The 15,345-nt window shown below is 40.3% G+C and overlaps 2 protein-coding genes across 2 annotated transcripts in view; both read right to left on the bottom strand.

Moving 5' to 3' along the window:
* Positions 1–2,749: 2,749 nt before the first annotated feature.
* On the bottom strand, positions 2,750–7,518 carry LOC148103712 (butyrophilin-like protein 2). Its single transcript, XM_087833077.1, has 10 exons — positions 7,452–7,518; positions 6,675–7,016; positions 5,998–6,291; positions 5,778–5,903; positions 5,424–5,521; positions 4,344–4,439; positions 3,682–3,780; positions 3,263–3,364; positions 2,979–3,083; positions 2,750–2,884 (listed from the first exon to the last, which is right to left on the bottom strand). Exons 1-10 carry the CDS (start codon positions 7,516–7,518, stop codon positions 2,750–2,752), a joined length of 1,464 nt encoding a protein of 487 aa, XP_087689203.1.
* A 2,442-nt stretch (positions 7,519–9,960) lies between these two features.
* LOC148103711 (butyrophilin subfamily 3 member A2-like) overlaps positions 9,961–15,345 on the bottom strand; it is a 52,068-nt gene continuing 46,683 nt past the window's right edge. Inside the window, exons 5-12 of the mRNA XM_087833068.1 lie at positions 13,837–13,922; positions 12,609–12,671; positions 12,336–12,431; positions 12,042–12,137; positions 11,333–11,413; positions 10,944–11,006; positions 10,363–10,428; positions 9,961–10,062 (exon numbers count right to left, since the gene is read on the bottom strand). Coding sequence (XP_087689194.1) covers positions 9,961–10,062; positions 10,363–10,428; positions 10,944–11,006; positions 11,333–11,413; positions 12,042–12,137; positions 12,336–12,431; positions 12,609–12,671; positions 13,837–13,922 — 653 coding nt within the window. The remainder of the gene's footprint in view (positions 10,063–10,362; positions 10,429–10,943; positions 11,007–11,332; positions 11,414–12,041; positions 12,138–12,335; positions 12,432–12,608; positions 12,672–13,836; positions 13,923–15,345) is intronic.

Genomic DNA, 15,345 nt, shown 5'->3' with positions numbered 1-15,345 from the left:
CGGCCGCTGAGCTGGTCCGGTGGGCGGCCGCGAGGAAGGCGGCGGCGGCCGCGAGGAAGGCGGCGGCGGCGGCCGCTGAGCAGGTCCGGTGGGCGGCCGTGCCGGCGATGACGCCCAGAACGGGGCTGGGGCGACGGTGCGCAGCCGCAGGACCAGGCGAAGCAGAGGCTGGCGACGAGGCTGAGGCCGGACCAGGCGAAGCAGAAGCTGGCGATGAGGCTGAGGCCGGACCCGGCGAAGCTGAAGCTGAGTCCGGACCAGGCGAAGCAGACGCTGAAGCTGAGTCTGAGGCTGGACCAGGCGAAGCAGACGCTGAAGCTGAGTCTGAGGCTGGCCCAGGCGAAGCAGACGCTGAAGCTGAGTCTGAGGCTGGACCAGGCGACGGCACGGGAGCCGGGGGTGACGGAGCCACAGCTGCAGGGCCAGCGGGCGCGGAGGCCCCTGGCGGGAGAGCGGCCGGGCCAGCGGGCGCGGAGGCCCCTGGCGGGAGAGCGGCCGGGCCAGCGGGCGCGGAGGCCCCTGGCGGGAGAGCGGCCGGGCCAGCGGGCGCGGAGGCCCCTGGCTGGAGAGCAGGAGGGCTCACAGCTAGCTCTGGGTGCTGTGGCTGCAGGTCCGGGGACTGAATCGACTGGACGGGAGGCGACTGGACTGACTGGACTACAGACTGGACAGACTGGAGGACGGGAGGCGACTGGAGGACGGGAGGAGACTGGACTACAGGGGACTGGAGGACGGGAGGAGACTGGACTACAGGGGACTGGAGGACGGGAGGAGACTGGACTGACTGGACTACAGACTGGAGGACGGGAGGAGACTGGACTGACTGGACTACAGACTGGAGGACGGGAGGAGACTGGACAGACTGGACTACAGACTGGAGGACGGGAGGAGACTGGACAGACTGGAGGACGGGAGGAGACAGGACTACAGGGGACTGGAGTGAAGGCTGAAGAGCAGGTGAGTGAACTGACTGGAGTGGAAGCTGAACAGCAGGTGAGGGAACTGACTGGAGTGGGGAAGCTAAGGGATGAACAGAGGTTGGCGATGCTAATGGCTGAGCTAATGACAGAGTTACCGAGGGGGATAAGAGTGCGGCCTGGGCTAATAAGGCTGGTGCCTGAGCAGGGGAAACTTCAGCTAGCCTAACCAGGGACAGTGCGAGGGCGTGAAAGGTTGGATCAGGATGTGGATGAAGAGGTGAAGTAGTAGGTGGGCCGGTTAGCTCTTCCAAGCCTCCAGGGAGGTCAGGCTGGGTTGAGGCTGCCCTCAGCCTGGGCGCTGGGACAGGCACGGGAGGTGGCTGGACACCAGTCACCCCCACCCGGGAAACAAGAGTGGATGTGGAGGTAGACTGCGTCGCAGCTGCCTTCCTCCTGGGAGCTGGCACCGGTGTGGGTGTAGGCCGGGCCCTAGACATCTGAGGAGGTGAAATGGCTGAAGAAGAAGGCCAAATCTGGGCTGCCGTGCTGGTGGGGAATGGCTGAGTGACGGGTGTGGAAATGGTGACCGGGTGTGTGCTACTGGCAGGTTTATCAGAGTTCGGTCTGTTTTTTCTGCCACCACGATTTACAGTCTTTGTGGGAGCAGCGCAGAAAAAATCTTCCCAGTCGACATCCTCCAGGAGGGAAACTCCCCATGGATCGGTGGTGGATCTGTTATGTGTTTTATGGGGATAATCAGATGATGGATGTGGAAAACAGTTAGTAGAACTCACCACCGGGAGTTGTTGACAATAGTCCGTGTTATGGCGGCGTGTGCGCCGCTTTCTCCGGGAAGAGGAAGCGGCCGGGGTGAACAGCTGAGCATCTGGCGCGGTAGCCTCCATTGAGTCGAGGTGGGAGGCGTAGCCGCGGTGCCGTGGCGAAGGTGGAGGTCCGGCGAATGAGGCGGCGGGTGTGCGAACGAGGAGCGGAGCGGCGAGAGAGGGAGCGGCCGAAACGCGGCACGAAACGTCCGCTCTCCGCGGCAAATGCTCCGAGGCAGGTGTGGCAGCAGGTGGGGGAACGCGGCGTCTCCGAGGCCCGCCCAGAGCCAGGCGAGTCCCCTCGAAGACGTGCTCTCTCTCCGCGAAGAGCCGCTGTTTTCCCCTGACCAACTCTGCCCAACGGGAAAGCGCTGCCACCTGCCGCTCGTTGAGGTCCGAGTCCGCTGGGTCCCAATCGTGTCTTCGTGGCACGGGTCGTGTCATTCTGTCAGGCGTTGTGTGGAGGCGAGGAAGAAGGAACCCAAACGCAGGACTCACAGGTAGGTGAAGACTGGTGGATGTTTAGTATAAGGAGTGGAGGAACAGAGGGTGAACGGACACTGACTGGCTGGAACACTGAATGGCTGACTGACTGAGAGAACACGGGGAGGACAACATCACACGAACATCATCAATGACACGACAAAGAACGAATAGAAACAGAAGACTTAAATACACAGACTGATGAGGATGATAATGAGAGACCGGTGAGTACACAGCTGAACATAATCTGGCTAACGGCACGAGACGAGCTAACACAGGAACAAACAGGAAGTGACGAAATAAACTGAACGTGAACAAAACGGAAAGCACTGGGTCACCGACCCAGGAACCCTGACAAGATCAGCTTTATTATATACATATTGTTAATTTAATGAAAACAAACAATGTTACACTGACTTAAATTATATGAAATGTATAAAATGTAATATTGTTCTTTTTTCCTTTTATTCATAAAAAGAGTTCTGGTGACTTTACATGATGTAATTGTGTTTTTAGTAAGTTTCACTTTAGCCTGTGGAGCTCAGTGCTGCTGATGAGGTCGATCTTTAGGTTGTCTTCAGGCTCCCACATGGTCATGCCCACAAACATCACATCAGCATTGTCAGGATATGGGTTCTTGACACCTACTCGTCGTACCTGTAAATGTAACCAATAACAAGGTCACAGATGTCCAAGTGAAAAGTAATAATAAGAGAGACTAAAAGAAAAATCTAGTAACACAGAGACTCACAGTGAGTTCCTGTTTAGGTTTCAGTGTAAAGTTTTCTTTAAATGTGTGTGTTGTGGTTCGGGCGCTGCTCTGTAGTTTTAACTTCCAACCTGCCATCAATATATCCTGTAAAAGAGAAAGAAAAATAAAAGGGGGGGGGGGGTGTTTTTTTTATAAATGAAAGTGTTTCATTTCCATCTTTGTGTTGTATCTACAATTGAAAAGGACCTTGTTTCTGAATACAGAAAACATGTTGTTTGTGTTTAGGTAGTACTCATTGTTCGTCAGCATGCAAGCAGCAGTACCTCACTGGAAGTGTTTTTCAGACAGATATAGTTGCCATGTCTGTCGACCTCGTCCACAATGATGTCACCTTTCTGTAGTGTGTTAGGTTTGTTTGACTGTTGCTGAGCGAGAGACAACAAATACAGATGAGTGATGTAAAATAGTTTGAGCTTATTAGAAACAGTGTTTGCTAAAAGTTGCTAAAAGATTTAATACACATTAAATAAATAGCCAAAAACCATGTTTATAACAAAAAAATTCAGTGAAGTGAGGCAATGCTGAGAAACACAAAATTTTATTGTTGGTCTTAATATGAATCACAGAAGTAACTAAAGTTTCAAATTCTTTCTCAGTGAGATGTTCATGATCCAGTTTTTAGGGTTCCATGAATGACTGTAAATCAGTGAAGTGTTGAAAACATGTGTTTGTCTGTATTTACCTGTTTTTCATGTTCTTTGACAGATGGTTGTTTCATCTCCTGCTGGAAATTCAGTTTTCCATCCTTCTTCAACTTTGTGTCAGCTTCCTGTTTTTTCTCCTGATCACAGACAGTACAAACTGACGTCAGAGGAAACTAGTCTGACCAAAACAGTTTTTTAAAAATGAGCAGGGTTTGTTTTCTTTCAAAACTTTGTGCTTTAATACAAATATATATTTTATGACGTCATGTTTATTAAAACGGGTGCGATTTAAAAATAATTAATACTTGTGTCTTCATATTTTTTCAGTTTGAACTATAAGACGAGGAAATTAAAGTCCTGAAAGTCTCTGAAATGTTCGGCTTGTTTGGCTTTAACTTCTGTTCTGTGATTGCTGAATGATTTCAGAGGTTTTTGCAGCAAACCTGCAGTTTCCTTCTCCATTGTCTCTTATTGTGTGGATGTGAGTCTTTGTCTGTGTTTGTAATAGAAATCTGTTTTTACACACTCAGTTTGGGTCCTTGTTTCCTTTCTTGGCATTAAAAAGCCAATAAAATCAATAATAAATGTAAATGTGCTGCATGTTTGTTTGTTTGTTTATGATTGAGGACAGAGTGAGGTCCCAGTAAATGAATGTGTGTTTGGTCTGAAGTGTTCAAAACAAGAGTCTGTGTGTGTTTACTTCTTTCTTCATGTTGCTGATCTCTGCATGTTTCTTCTCTTTCTCTTTTTCATTGGCCTCCTTCATCTTCTTTTCAGCTTCCTGTTTTTTCTCCAACTAACAGACAAACAGATGAACACAAAGGTTCAGCCTGAACAAAACTATCAGGACTGTTAAACACAGCAGTCTGGAAACGTCTCCAAAACTGTTCACACATTTTCTGTTTCCTTTCAAATGTCTCTTCCTTAAAGAGCTCAAACAGGAAATCTGACCCCTGACTGACCCTGAACTCCAATAATGTCACTGAATATGAGAACATGCTAAAGATTTCTATTTCTATAAATATATTTATGGTAAAAGAAACATGCATGTGTTTATGTACAGTTAAGATAGGATATAAAATAAAATAATTGATAATGTGGTCTCTGTGTTTTTGTAACCTTTATCAAAGTTTCAGTCCAGTTTTCAGAAATTAAATTAAAACACAATCATTTTGATTTAATTTCTCAAACAACAAGAAGTACTCTTATATTTTTCTGTTCTTTCTATTTCATAATCTTAACCTCATCAATGACCTGTAAACAGAGAAAACAGCTCCTTCACAATTATAAAAAGCATAAAAATGTTTTACACAAACAAGAAACATATCTAAAGGTTTTTTTTTTTGTTGTTTTTTTTAAAAAACAAACACTTTTGCTAACCTCTGTTTTATTGGATTCCTTCTTTTTCATGTTTTGTTTCAGTTGCTGATGTTTGGTGAGAGCTGATGAGCCTCCTGACTGAGAGAAGATATGAACAGAAACATTTGGGTTGTTACATAATGTACTGCAAAATGAAACATATTTGAATATTAGGATAGTAGAAAAATACCATCTATTCATACAGGAGAAGATGATGACTATATATTTCCCGTCACATTATTCCTCTGATGATTTTTAACTGTTTTATTTCCATTTTACTGTTCGTAAAATTGTCTCTTTCTTCTCTTTAAAAATGTTTATATTTTATTTATAAACATTATTTTCTCCAAATACAGGAAATTTGTCATACTTTTTTTTCTACATGAATTGTTGCCTTGTCTGTTTCTTTCATATCATTCACTGACTCGATGTCCTGTGTCATGAGTGTCTCCTGCTCTTGGTCCGGTTCAGTTTTTGTTGTTTCTTGTTTTTTTCGTAAGCAGTGAGGTTTCCAGGCATCTGTTAAAGTTTAGACAAGAAAGTAAACATGATGTCCTCCTGGGCTTTAGAATGGTAACACATCATTTATTATCTCATTTTAATATAAATTAATTAAATATGCTGTATGTTTTCTTTTTAATGCAACACAAAGAGGTTTATAAAAAAATTCTCTAACTTTGCATTTGTGTTGCTTTAACCCCTGTAGGCAAAACTTTAGATAATAATTTTGACAACAAAACAAATAAAATAAATTAAGTAAATTAATTTGTCTTACTTGTTTTGTTTCGTCTACAGATGAAAAAAACTACAATTAAAATCAGGATGATGCTTAGAGCCAAACTAACAACAACACCAATGATAATGGGAGCAGCAGAACTGGAGTTGAGCTGGAAGTATTCATCTGAAATAATAAAAACAGAATTGCATGTTATTTTAAAAGATTCTGGTTCATTCAAACCAAAATCGACATCATAAATTTTACAAACTACATTTACCTGGAACATGTATGAGTGTCTCTCTGCTCTGGTTGGTGTTCCTCTGTTGGACTCTGCAGGTGATGTTGTTGCTGTGTCTCTTCTCCACAGTCACTCTGCTGCTGACAGTATAGAGGTCATCAGGACCTCTGAGGGTCTCTGTAGGTCCAGCAGAGAGGAGGTTTCCCTCACCGTCCAACCACAGCAGCTCAGGCTTTGGGTGCCAACCTTCAGATTTACACTCTAACATCACTCCTGTCTTCTCTCTGCCAGTCCCTTCTAAGTTGATGACAGGTGAGGAGACAGCACTCGATGCTGGATGAAGATGATGGATTATGTACAATTTAAAATACTGATCAGTATTACAAATCACTAAAATATTCACCAGTCCAAAGACAACATTTGAATATTGCAAATCTGATAAAGACTTCTTTTACACCACCTAACTGTTTGATGATTTTCATATTATTTGTCCGTCAGTCAAATTCTTGTGTTTTGTATTTGGTTATTGAACATGCAGTAATTATTTTCTTTGAAATCGCCAGTTTCTAGATATCACATCCAAACCAACTGGGACAATATTTCATTTCCAAACTCGTGTAATGCATTGGCTGAATTAATAGCTGAAAACTGTGTTGATTTAACCTACCTTACTGTAAAGTCTGCATTGTGCTCACAAATGTAATTCATTCACTTACCGACCACAAGATCAATAAAAGCTTCTTCATCCTTCTCCGGAATGTAACATCTGTATCTGCCCTCATCTGCAGGTTTTACTTTGGACAGTTTCAGTGAAATGTTTCCATGTTTCAGCTCGTCAATGAACAATGATGATCGACCTTTGTAGGAGGGGTTTTTCATATTTATGAGGTCCTGACCTGCACGCCACAGAAACACAAATCTGCGGTCCAGGTCAGGTCTTGTCCACTCAAATGTGATAACAGCAACATTTTCTCCAGGTACCAGGTGACATGGCAAAGTGATGTCTTCCCCAGCTGCTGCAATAATTGGCTGAGTTGGACCAATTAACCGAGACCGACCTGAAATTAAAAGATCGGTTTATTCATTTCTTTATGAATGAGAACCAAGAAATCCTGATGAACCTCAATCGAGAGATGTTCTTTTTCTTTTTCAAATAATATTTCATAACAAATATGTTACTTCACCTAAAATATTCAACATCTACATTTTTGTTTTGTGAATTATAATCTAATGATCTAATTACAGATTCAGTTATAATCTATAATCTAGTCACATTAGTCAAAGGTATAACAAGGTTACAGCTTTTAAGAATAAATAAATAAGAACACTGAGAGGTAACACAAAACTTTTGTCAGGGTAGATAAAACAAATTTTAAAAAAATGTAAAGAATGACTTATATGTGTCATATCAGTAAACATGGCAATGTGAGTTGTAATTTTCTAAACACATACCAACAAATAATAGCTGTGATCTTATATGTGAAGGTACTTACAAAAATGTACAAGAAGAAGAAAAAACAGAAAACAGCTTCTGAGGCAATAAAGGGAAAATCCAGCCATCTGATGATTTATGCAGCTCTGAAAATGAAAAAAAAAGAATGCAACAAACAAGTCACTAATAAAACAATAAAACACGACCAAGTCAGTTTCATACTTTCACATTCAATTCAAATGTCCTTGAGGTTTCTTTGATAGACACACATTAACACATACTTTCAGTTCATTATTCCATTATGAATTAAATTGTTTAAATATTGTCAGATGTGTAATACACTATGATTAACTGAAACCGTGTTTAATACAACATTTCATTGCCTTTTTCTGATACTAGGTCATAGTTGTAATATTTGTAAAGAAAACATACAAACCAGATATTAAACACTTATTTATTTGATAAATATTGATTGGACAACAATTATCCAGTCCCCTGAAATGCAGAAAGTTTCAACTTTTCCACCAAAAATAAGTTATAATGTGTACCTAAATGTAAATGCTCTAAATTTAGACCTGCTATTCTGTACTAAAATATGTTTTCGATGTATTTTGTATGAGATGGTATTTTAGTAAGACGAGAAAGTAGGTAAGATATAACTTAGACATTAGAAATAAGATATAAAATACAACATACCTGCTGCATGAAGTGTCTCTCACTTGAAAAGAACCTACAGTCGGAGTTAGTAAATCATTACTGAGTTATTGAAACTTAGTATTAGTGAAACCAGACATCCTGTGTGTGTGTGTGTGTGTGTGTGTGTGTGTGTGTGTGTGTGTGTGTGTGTGTGTGTGTGTGTTTGTGTGTGTGTGTGTGTAAAATCTTCTTCATGAACTTTGAGCCTGTTGCGAGGAAACTGCTCACTGTTATAAACAGGGTTGTAAACACATCTTCTATGATTCTTGCAGGAGCATAGAACCACTTTTCTAATCAGGCAGGCGAATTAACCTGAGAGATTGAAGAGCAGCAGAATCTGTAAAATAAGAGAAAGAAAAAAGTTTGGCAACTTGAATAGATGCAAACTGTTTGTGTTGCTTCCACTGTCCTATTTTTGTGTTTAAAATGTATCAGTACACAAGCACTGCTCGAGCAAAACCTAGTAAACAAATGAAGAGATGAAGTTCTATTAAAGAATTAGTTTCATCCAATGCTGGCATTAGCAAGAATTTAGAATATTTGAATATATATATATATAATATATAATATATTAGAATATTTTTTTGCAAACCAAAGATGAGGGAGAGCTTTAGAAAACAGGAAGATGATCAACAGTTTTCAGAATATGTACACTTTTGCCTTTATTGGACAGGACAGTGCAGACAATAGGCACGAGGAGAGAGAGAGAAGGGGAACAACACACAGGAAGGTCTGGACTCAAACCCAGGTCCCTACAGTGAGGACTCGAGCCTTCAGTATATTGGAGCACTTGCTCAGCCAGATGAGCTATAGCAGCACCATCTAATCAGAGTCTGGTGGTCAGTTTGAAGAGTGTGACTGATTATTTGAGTTCCAATACAAGCCTGTCAGCAGCCAGCAAGGGGAAAAGTATGAATCAGTAAAAAAATTGAAAATGAATGGCCTTCTTGACCAAGAAACAAGGCATCAAGTTTTATTTAGTGTCACTGCGGGGAGCGCCGGTGTGTTTGTTAGAGCGGACCCAAAAGCAGACACTGGGTTTGCAAACAGAAGGCGAGCCTCTATTTCGGCTGGGAACATGAAACCATAAAACACCAAGAATAACTATGAAAAACTATGACGAAACTATGACCATGATAACAAAAGGTAAAACTATGACTGTGACTAGATGATATGAGGGAAATTGGCAGACGTCCTGACAATGAACAGTAAGAGACAAAGGACTTAAACCTTTATGGGACCCTCAGCCTGCACTTGATGTGGTCGAGAGGACAAATTTTGATTGTCCTACTGTTGTTCTATATTGTCGGCACCTGAGTGTCTCCAATTTTCTCACAACGCCTAACAGATTGTGCTATAAAGTAAACTGAATGCTATCCCACATGTATACAATTAAGTGACATAAAAGGGATATTACTAAAACATGTGCTCAACAGATAAAATAAAATAAATTTCAATCACAATGACAACATTTAGATATAATTCATTTCAATTAAATTTTATTTATATAGCACCAAATCACAACAACAGTCACAAAGACAAAGTTCATTATGTTGTCAAGTAAAGATCGTACAATAATACAGAGAAAACCCCAACAATCAAAAAAACCCATGTGAGTCCAGTTCCTTGGTGACAGTGGGAAGGAAAAACTCCCAGTTAACAGGAAGAAACCTCCAGCAGAATCGGGCTCAGGGAGGGGCAGCCATCTTTTCTGACCAGTTTGGGGTATAACAACATTCAAGTTACACATTTTAAAATTGCTTTCCTACCTACACACACACACATATACACATTGCAATTTGCTTTGTCACACTAGCTGTTGATGTAAACATAAATGTAAAATAATTCTTTAAAAATAAAAAATAAAAATCAAATCAGAAAGCACAGCACTGATTTTTGGGCCGTTCCTTGACTTCTTTCTGAGGCTCCTTCAGTCTCTTTTTCTTCTGCTTGGACGGACTCTTGATGTGAGAAATCTGCAAGTCAGAAGCATTAAGGAATGTGAGACATGCTGTTTTTAAGGCACACGAGTAATTACACAACACAGTCAACCATGCCAATACTTTAAATTTTAAAAGTCGGTGATATATATTAATTAACATACATTATTTTATCCACAATTATTTGACATTTAATCAGATCATTAATTAATAATAAATAGTTGTTTTCTTTGTTGGCATTGGATTTCCTGACCATGTAATTACAATTCCTTTTCTCAAACCTAATAAAATAATGAGCGTGTGCTCCTCACTGGTGAACAAATTAAAAACACAAACCTTCTCCGTTTTGGTCTGCAAAGTCTGAACTTTTTTCTCAGTTTCCTCTTTTTTCTGTTTCTCCTCCTGGAGTTGAATAAAAAGTGAAAAGACTCATGAGAGCAGATTATACACTTGTTGTCATGGTCTTTGTCTTTTTGTTTGTTTATTATTGCTTTGATCTTAAATACTGTGTTATGTTTCCTACCTAAAAACCTATAAGGAGACTCCCTTTAAATCATATTTTATATCATATCGTAGTTCTGGTTATAAAATAAAAAATTTGATCAGATGTTAGTCAGTAAACCTGTTATTAAGGGTACATGGAGGCTGTCATATTTATTGAGGAAAGAATTCAAACATAAAATCAAAAAATCAAACCTTTATCAAACTGGATTTCAAAGGACAACAAATACATTAAACTAATCTTGATTTATATATTGCTTAATTACACTGGATTTCATTGTCACTAGTAATTTAAGTCCATTGCTGTCTCATGTTTGTTGTCATTGATGGATTAATTTTTCTTGGTCAGTGTCTTAAAGATAGAGATAAAAGCTGACAACAGGTAAGTGGCTCATGACCAAATTAAAAACACAAACCTCTGTTTCAGTTGGCAACATCTGAACTTGTTTCTCAGCTTTCTCCCTTCTCTCTTTCTCCTCCTGGAGATGAAGAAAAAGGGAAAAAGACTCACGAGAGCAGACTATGCAGATGTTCTTTTAAAAGGTCATAATACAATGAAATCATACCTCTCTTAAAGTATTTATTAATTGGGTTAACACTTTTTGTTTCTTGTTCGTGTTTGTCAACAGAAAGTCAAAAAGTAGCAGGTTGATCACATTAAACACGTCACATCAGCTGCTGTGCTACCAACCACTTCACAGAAAGTCACAGAGAGGTACACACAGAGTGTGCAGGTCTACGATCATCAGGAGTATGACAGCCTTTATAAATGTCCATGTTGATCTTTGTATACTCAGATACTTACACTGACCTTTGATTCCAGTGTAAGGATCGTCTGCCTCAGCTTCGTAATGATTTCATCCTTCTCCCTCTCAGATTTGATCATCTGTCAGAAATAAAGTCAGACAGATTTTGAAGTTTCTGCAGCGCTTTGTTGATAAAAGTGACAAAATTATTGAAGCTTCACGCTGTGCGCAACATGTTTCCAACCACAGTGCTTCACAGTTTACATTGAAATACATGTAATACATCTACAGCATAATGAACTATGAGTTGATGCAATAAATGACGCCCAAATCAAGGTCAGTCTTCTTCATACGAGTGTCTCTGCTCGTCTCCATCAGCTGCACCTTCATGCAAAGCCAGCAAAACATGTACAGAATTTCTGCAGGATGTGGTAGACAGCAGCCTGACGCACAGCTGTAATTCAACAAAATGAACAACAGCAAGCTCCATAATTCATGTTTGCTCTGAAGTGGTGATATTTCTATGAATTTTCTGTGCTCCCCTGGTCCTTTCTCTCTATAACTGGTTAACATAACCTCTGTTTGAAACTGCAGTGCTTTTTGGCTCAATAAAAAGCTGGAGCAGAATTGATCCTTTAGATCCTGGAGACAATAAGATTCTCCACCAGTGATGAAAAATTATTTAGCAGATGAAGAACATGCTGAACATGTTTAAATATGTTTCATATGACAGTGACAGACAGCTGAGTATCAAATGATGAAATGAACCTCCTGTTTGTTGGACTCCAACTGATCCCTCATGGTGTTTATTTCACTCTCCCTTATCATTTTCTCCCTGTTAAGCTCAATGATGCTGTCAGAAAGCTGCAATTGAGAAGATAAACGAAGAGAGATGAGATGAAAAAACATTTTTTTTTGATTAATTGAATGATTGTACTATATAGAATTAAGAGCCTGATCATTTTATTCTAATTTATAAAGTTTCCTCCATAACTCTTTACGATACAGAGATACAGAGAGTTGGGTCAGTAAATTCAGGATATTTATAACTGAAACACAAACCTCCTGATTTTTGGACTCCAGCTGCTTCTTCAGCTCCTCTAATGTTTCTTTCTCCTGCTGGAGCTGATTGATGATTTCAGTATTCTTCTTCTCTGACTGCAGGTGAAATGTTACATGAAGAAAGACCAGAAGGAAGAAATGCACATGTTTAAGACACAATAATAATAACATTTTATTTTAGTTGTAAATAAAACTTTTTGTGTTTTAGTAACAGTTTTAGTGTTAAATGTAAAAAGATAAAACAAAGATGAAAAACATATTTGAAAAATGTACCTCTTTGAGTTTTGCTTCTTGTTCTACATTCCTCTTCTTCTCATCCTGGACCTCATTTTCCAGCTGCAGACAGGAGGGAGAGACATCACACATCTTTTAATAGACAAAGACACAAAAAACATAAAACAAATGACAAATATCAACCTTTTCTTTATCATTCTGCAGGTCGCCAAGTTTATTTTCAGCATCCTCCCTCCTCTGTTGTTCCTCCTGGAGCTGCTGCCTTGAAGTTATTGGCAACTTCCATTGAGAGATGGCAGCGATTACAAGATAATAAAGTTTTTCAAATTCATATTAAGTCAATGTGGACAACATAACATTAGTACTTTACAGTACAGCTAAACAGGGGTGATAATTTGATAACAGAATTAATAAACGGAAGGAGAGAAAGAGAGAATAAAATAAAAAACAAACAACATTTAATTACCAGAGTTATAACCAGGGTTTGGTCTAACACATGACTTTGTAAAATATTAATGTAATCACATTACATTTTGCTGTAGCATAGTACTTTTCTAATTATTTTCCCAGTAGTCACATTACAGTCACAGTCATGTCACTAAATGTGTTTAATTGTGACTGATTTGTTTTGCTTTTGTGTCATGTCCTCTATTTTTCTCCTGGAGTATTTTTAGAGGTTTTTTTACGTGCCTGTACGTCTAATACAGATTGTCTGTACTTCTGCTGTCATTGTTAAGATGACGATTTGTGTTAGTCTGTGCTACTTTAGTCTAGGTTAATGTTGTTAAATGGTAATTATATCAAAGTGCACTGCGGGCCTTGTTAGGAATAGCATAAAGGTAATATAAAACATGGTGTAATGGATTACTCACTCCAAGTGATAAGTAATTTAACACATTACTTTAAAGTGTAATATGAGTTACAGTATGAGCCCAACACTAGTTGTAACCACATCAGTAGATCTGCTCACATGATATAAAACACAGTGTCAAAAGGTCAAAACTTTTACACTTAGCCCTGTTTTTCATATTAGGGTTCTGTTTTAAAACCTGATATTCTTATTTTTAAGTTTCATTAACATTAATAAAATTGTGTTGAATAAGATACACTGAGCACAACTGTTGCCTATCTAAGTGAGAAATCAGTGGTAACATTTTGTTTGATTAGTATTAAATTTCCTGATAAACCAAGAACAACTTGATATTTAACATGTTATTTATGTTTGTCTACTCACACATAAATTCTGCTTCTCGATTTTTCCTCTTACCTTCATATTGAGCTGCTCTCGCTCTCTGTCTTCTTCAGAAGAAATTTGAAAATCTTCAGTGTGATTCTTTGGCCTTCTGTTGGTCCCTTTTTGAAATTAAAATTGAACAAGAAGGAAATGCCAAAACTTAGTGTGAAATAATATACAGTGGGGCAAAAAAGTATTTAGTCAGCCACCGATTGTGCAAGTTCCCCCACTTAAAATGATGACAGAGGTCAGTAATTTGCACCAGAGGTACACTTCAACTGTGAGAGACAGAATGTGAAAAAAAAATCCATGAATTCACATGGTAGGATTTGTAAAGAATTTATTCGTAAATCAGGGTGGAAAATAAGTATTTGGTCAATAACAAAAATACAACTCAATACTTTGTAACATAACCTTTGTTGGCAATAACAGATGTCAAACGTTTACTATAGGTCTTTACCAGGTTTGCACACACAGTAGCTGGTATTTTGGCCCATTCCTCCATGCAGATCTTCTCAAGAGCAGTGATGTTTTGGGGCTGTCGCCGAGCAACATGGACTTTCAACTCCCGCCACAGATTTTCTATGGGGTTGAGGTCTGGAGACTGGCTAGGCCACTCCAGGACTTTCAAATGCTTCTTACGGAGCCACTCCTTTGTTGCCCGGGCGGTGTGTTTTGGATCATTGTCATGTTGGAAGACCCAGCCTCGTTTCATCTTCAAAGTTCTCACTGATGGAAGGAGGTTTTGGCTCAAAATCTCACGATACTTGGCCCCATTCATTCTGTCCTTAACACGGATCAGTCGTCCTGTCCCCTTGGCAGAAAAACAGCCCCATAGCATGATGTTTCCACCCCCATGCTTCACAGTAGGTATGGTGTTCTTGGGATGCAACTCAGTATTCTTCTTCCTCCAAACACGACGAGTTGAGTTTATACCAAAAAGTTCTACTTTGGTTTCATCTGACCACATGACATTCTCCCAATCCTCTGCTGTATCATCCATGTGCTCTCTGGCAAACTTCAGATGGGCCTGGACATGCACTGGCTTCAGCAGCGGAACACGTCTGGCACTGCGGGATTTGATTCCCTGCCGTTGTAGTGTGTTACTGATGGTGACCTTTGTTACTTTGGTCCCAGCTCTCTGCAGGTCATTCACCAGGTCCCCCCGTGTGGTTCTGGGATCTTTGCTCACCGTTCTCATGATCATCCCACGGGATGAGATCTTGCGTGGAGCCCCAGATCGAGGGAGATTATCAGTGGTCTTGTATGTCTTCCATTTTCTGATGATTGCTCCCACAGTTGATTTTTTCACACCAAGCTGCTTGCCTATTGTAGATTCACTCTTCCCAGTCTGGTGCAGGTCTACAATTCTTTTCCTGGTGTCCTTCGAAAGCTCTTTGGTCTTGGCCATGGCGGAGTTTGGAGTCTGACTGGTTGAGGCTGTGGACAGGTGTCTTTTATACAGATGATGAGGTCAAACAGGTGCCATTCATACAGGTAACGAGTGGGGGACAGAAAAGCTTCTTACAGAAGACGTTACAG

Source organism: Neolamprologus brichardi, chromosome 3 (genome assembly GCF_056152115.1).
Source record: "Neolamprologus brichardi isolate AB-2024 chromosome 3, ASM5615211v1, whole genome shotgun sequence".
Lineage (NCBI taxonomy): Eukaryota > Metazoa > Chordata > Actinopteri > Cichliformes > Cichlidae > Neolamprologus > Neolamprologus brichardi.
The sequence above is the reverse complement of the archived record's forward strand: the minus strand, read 5'-3'. Positions and strand labels throughout refer to the sequence as shown.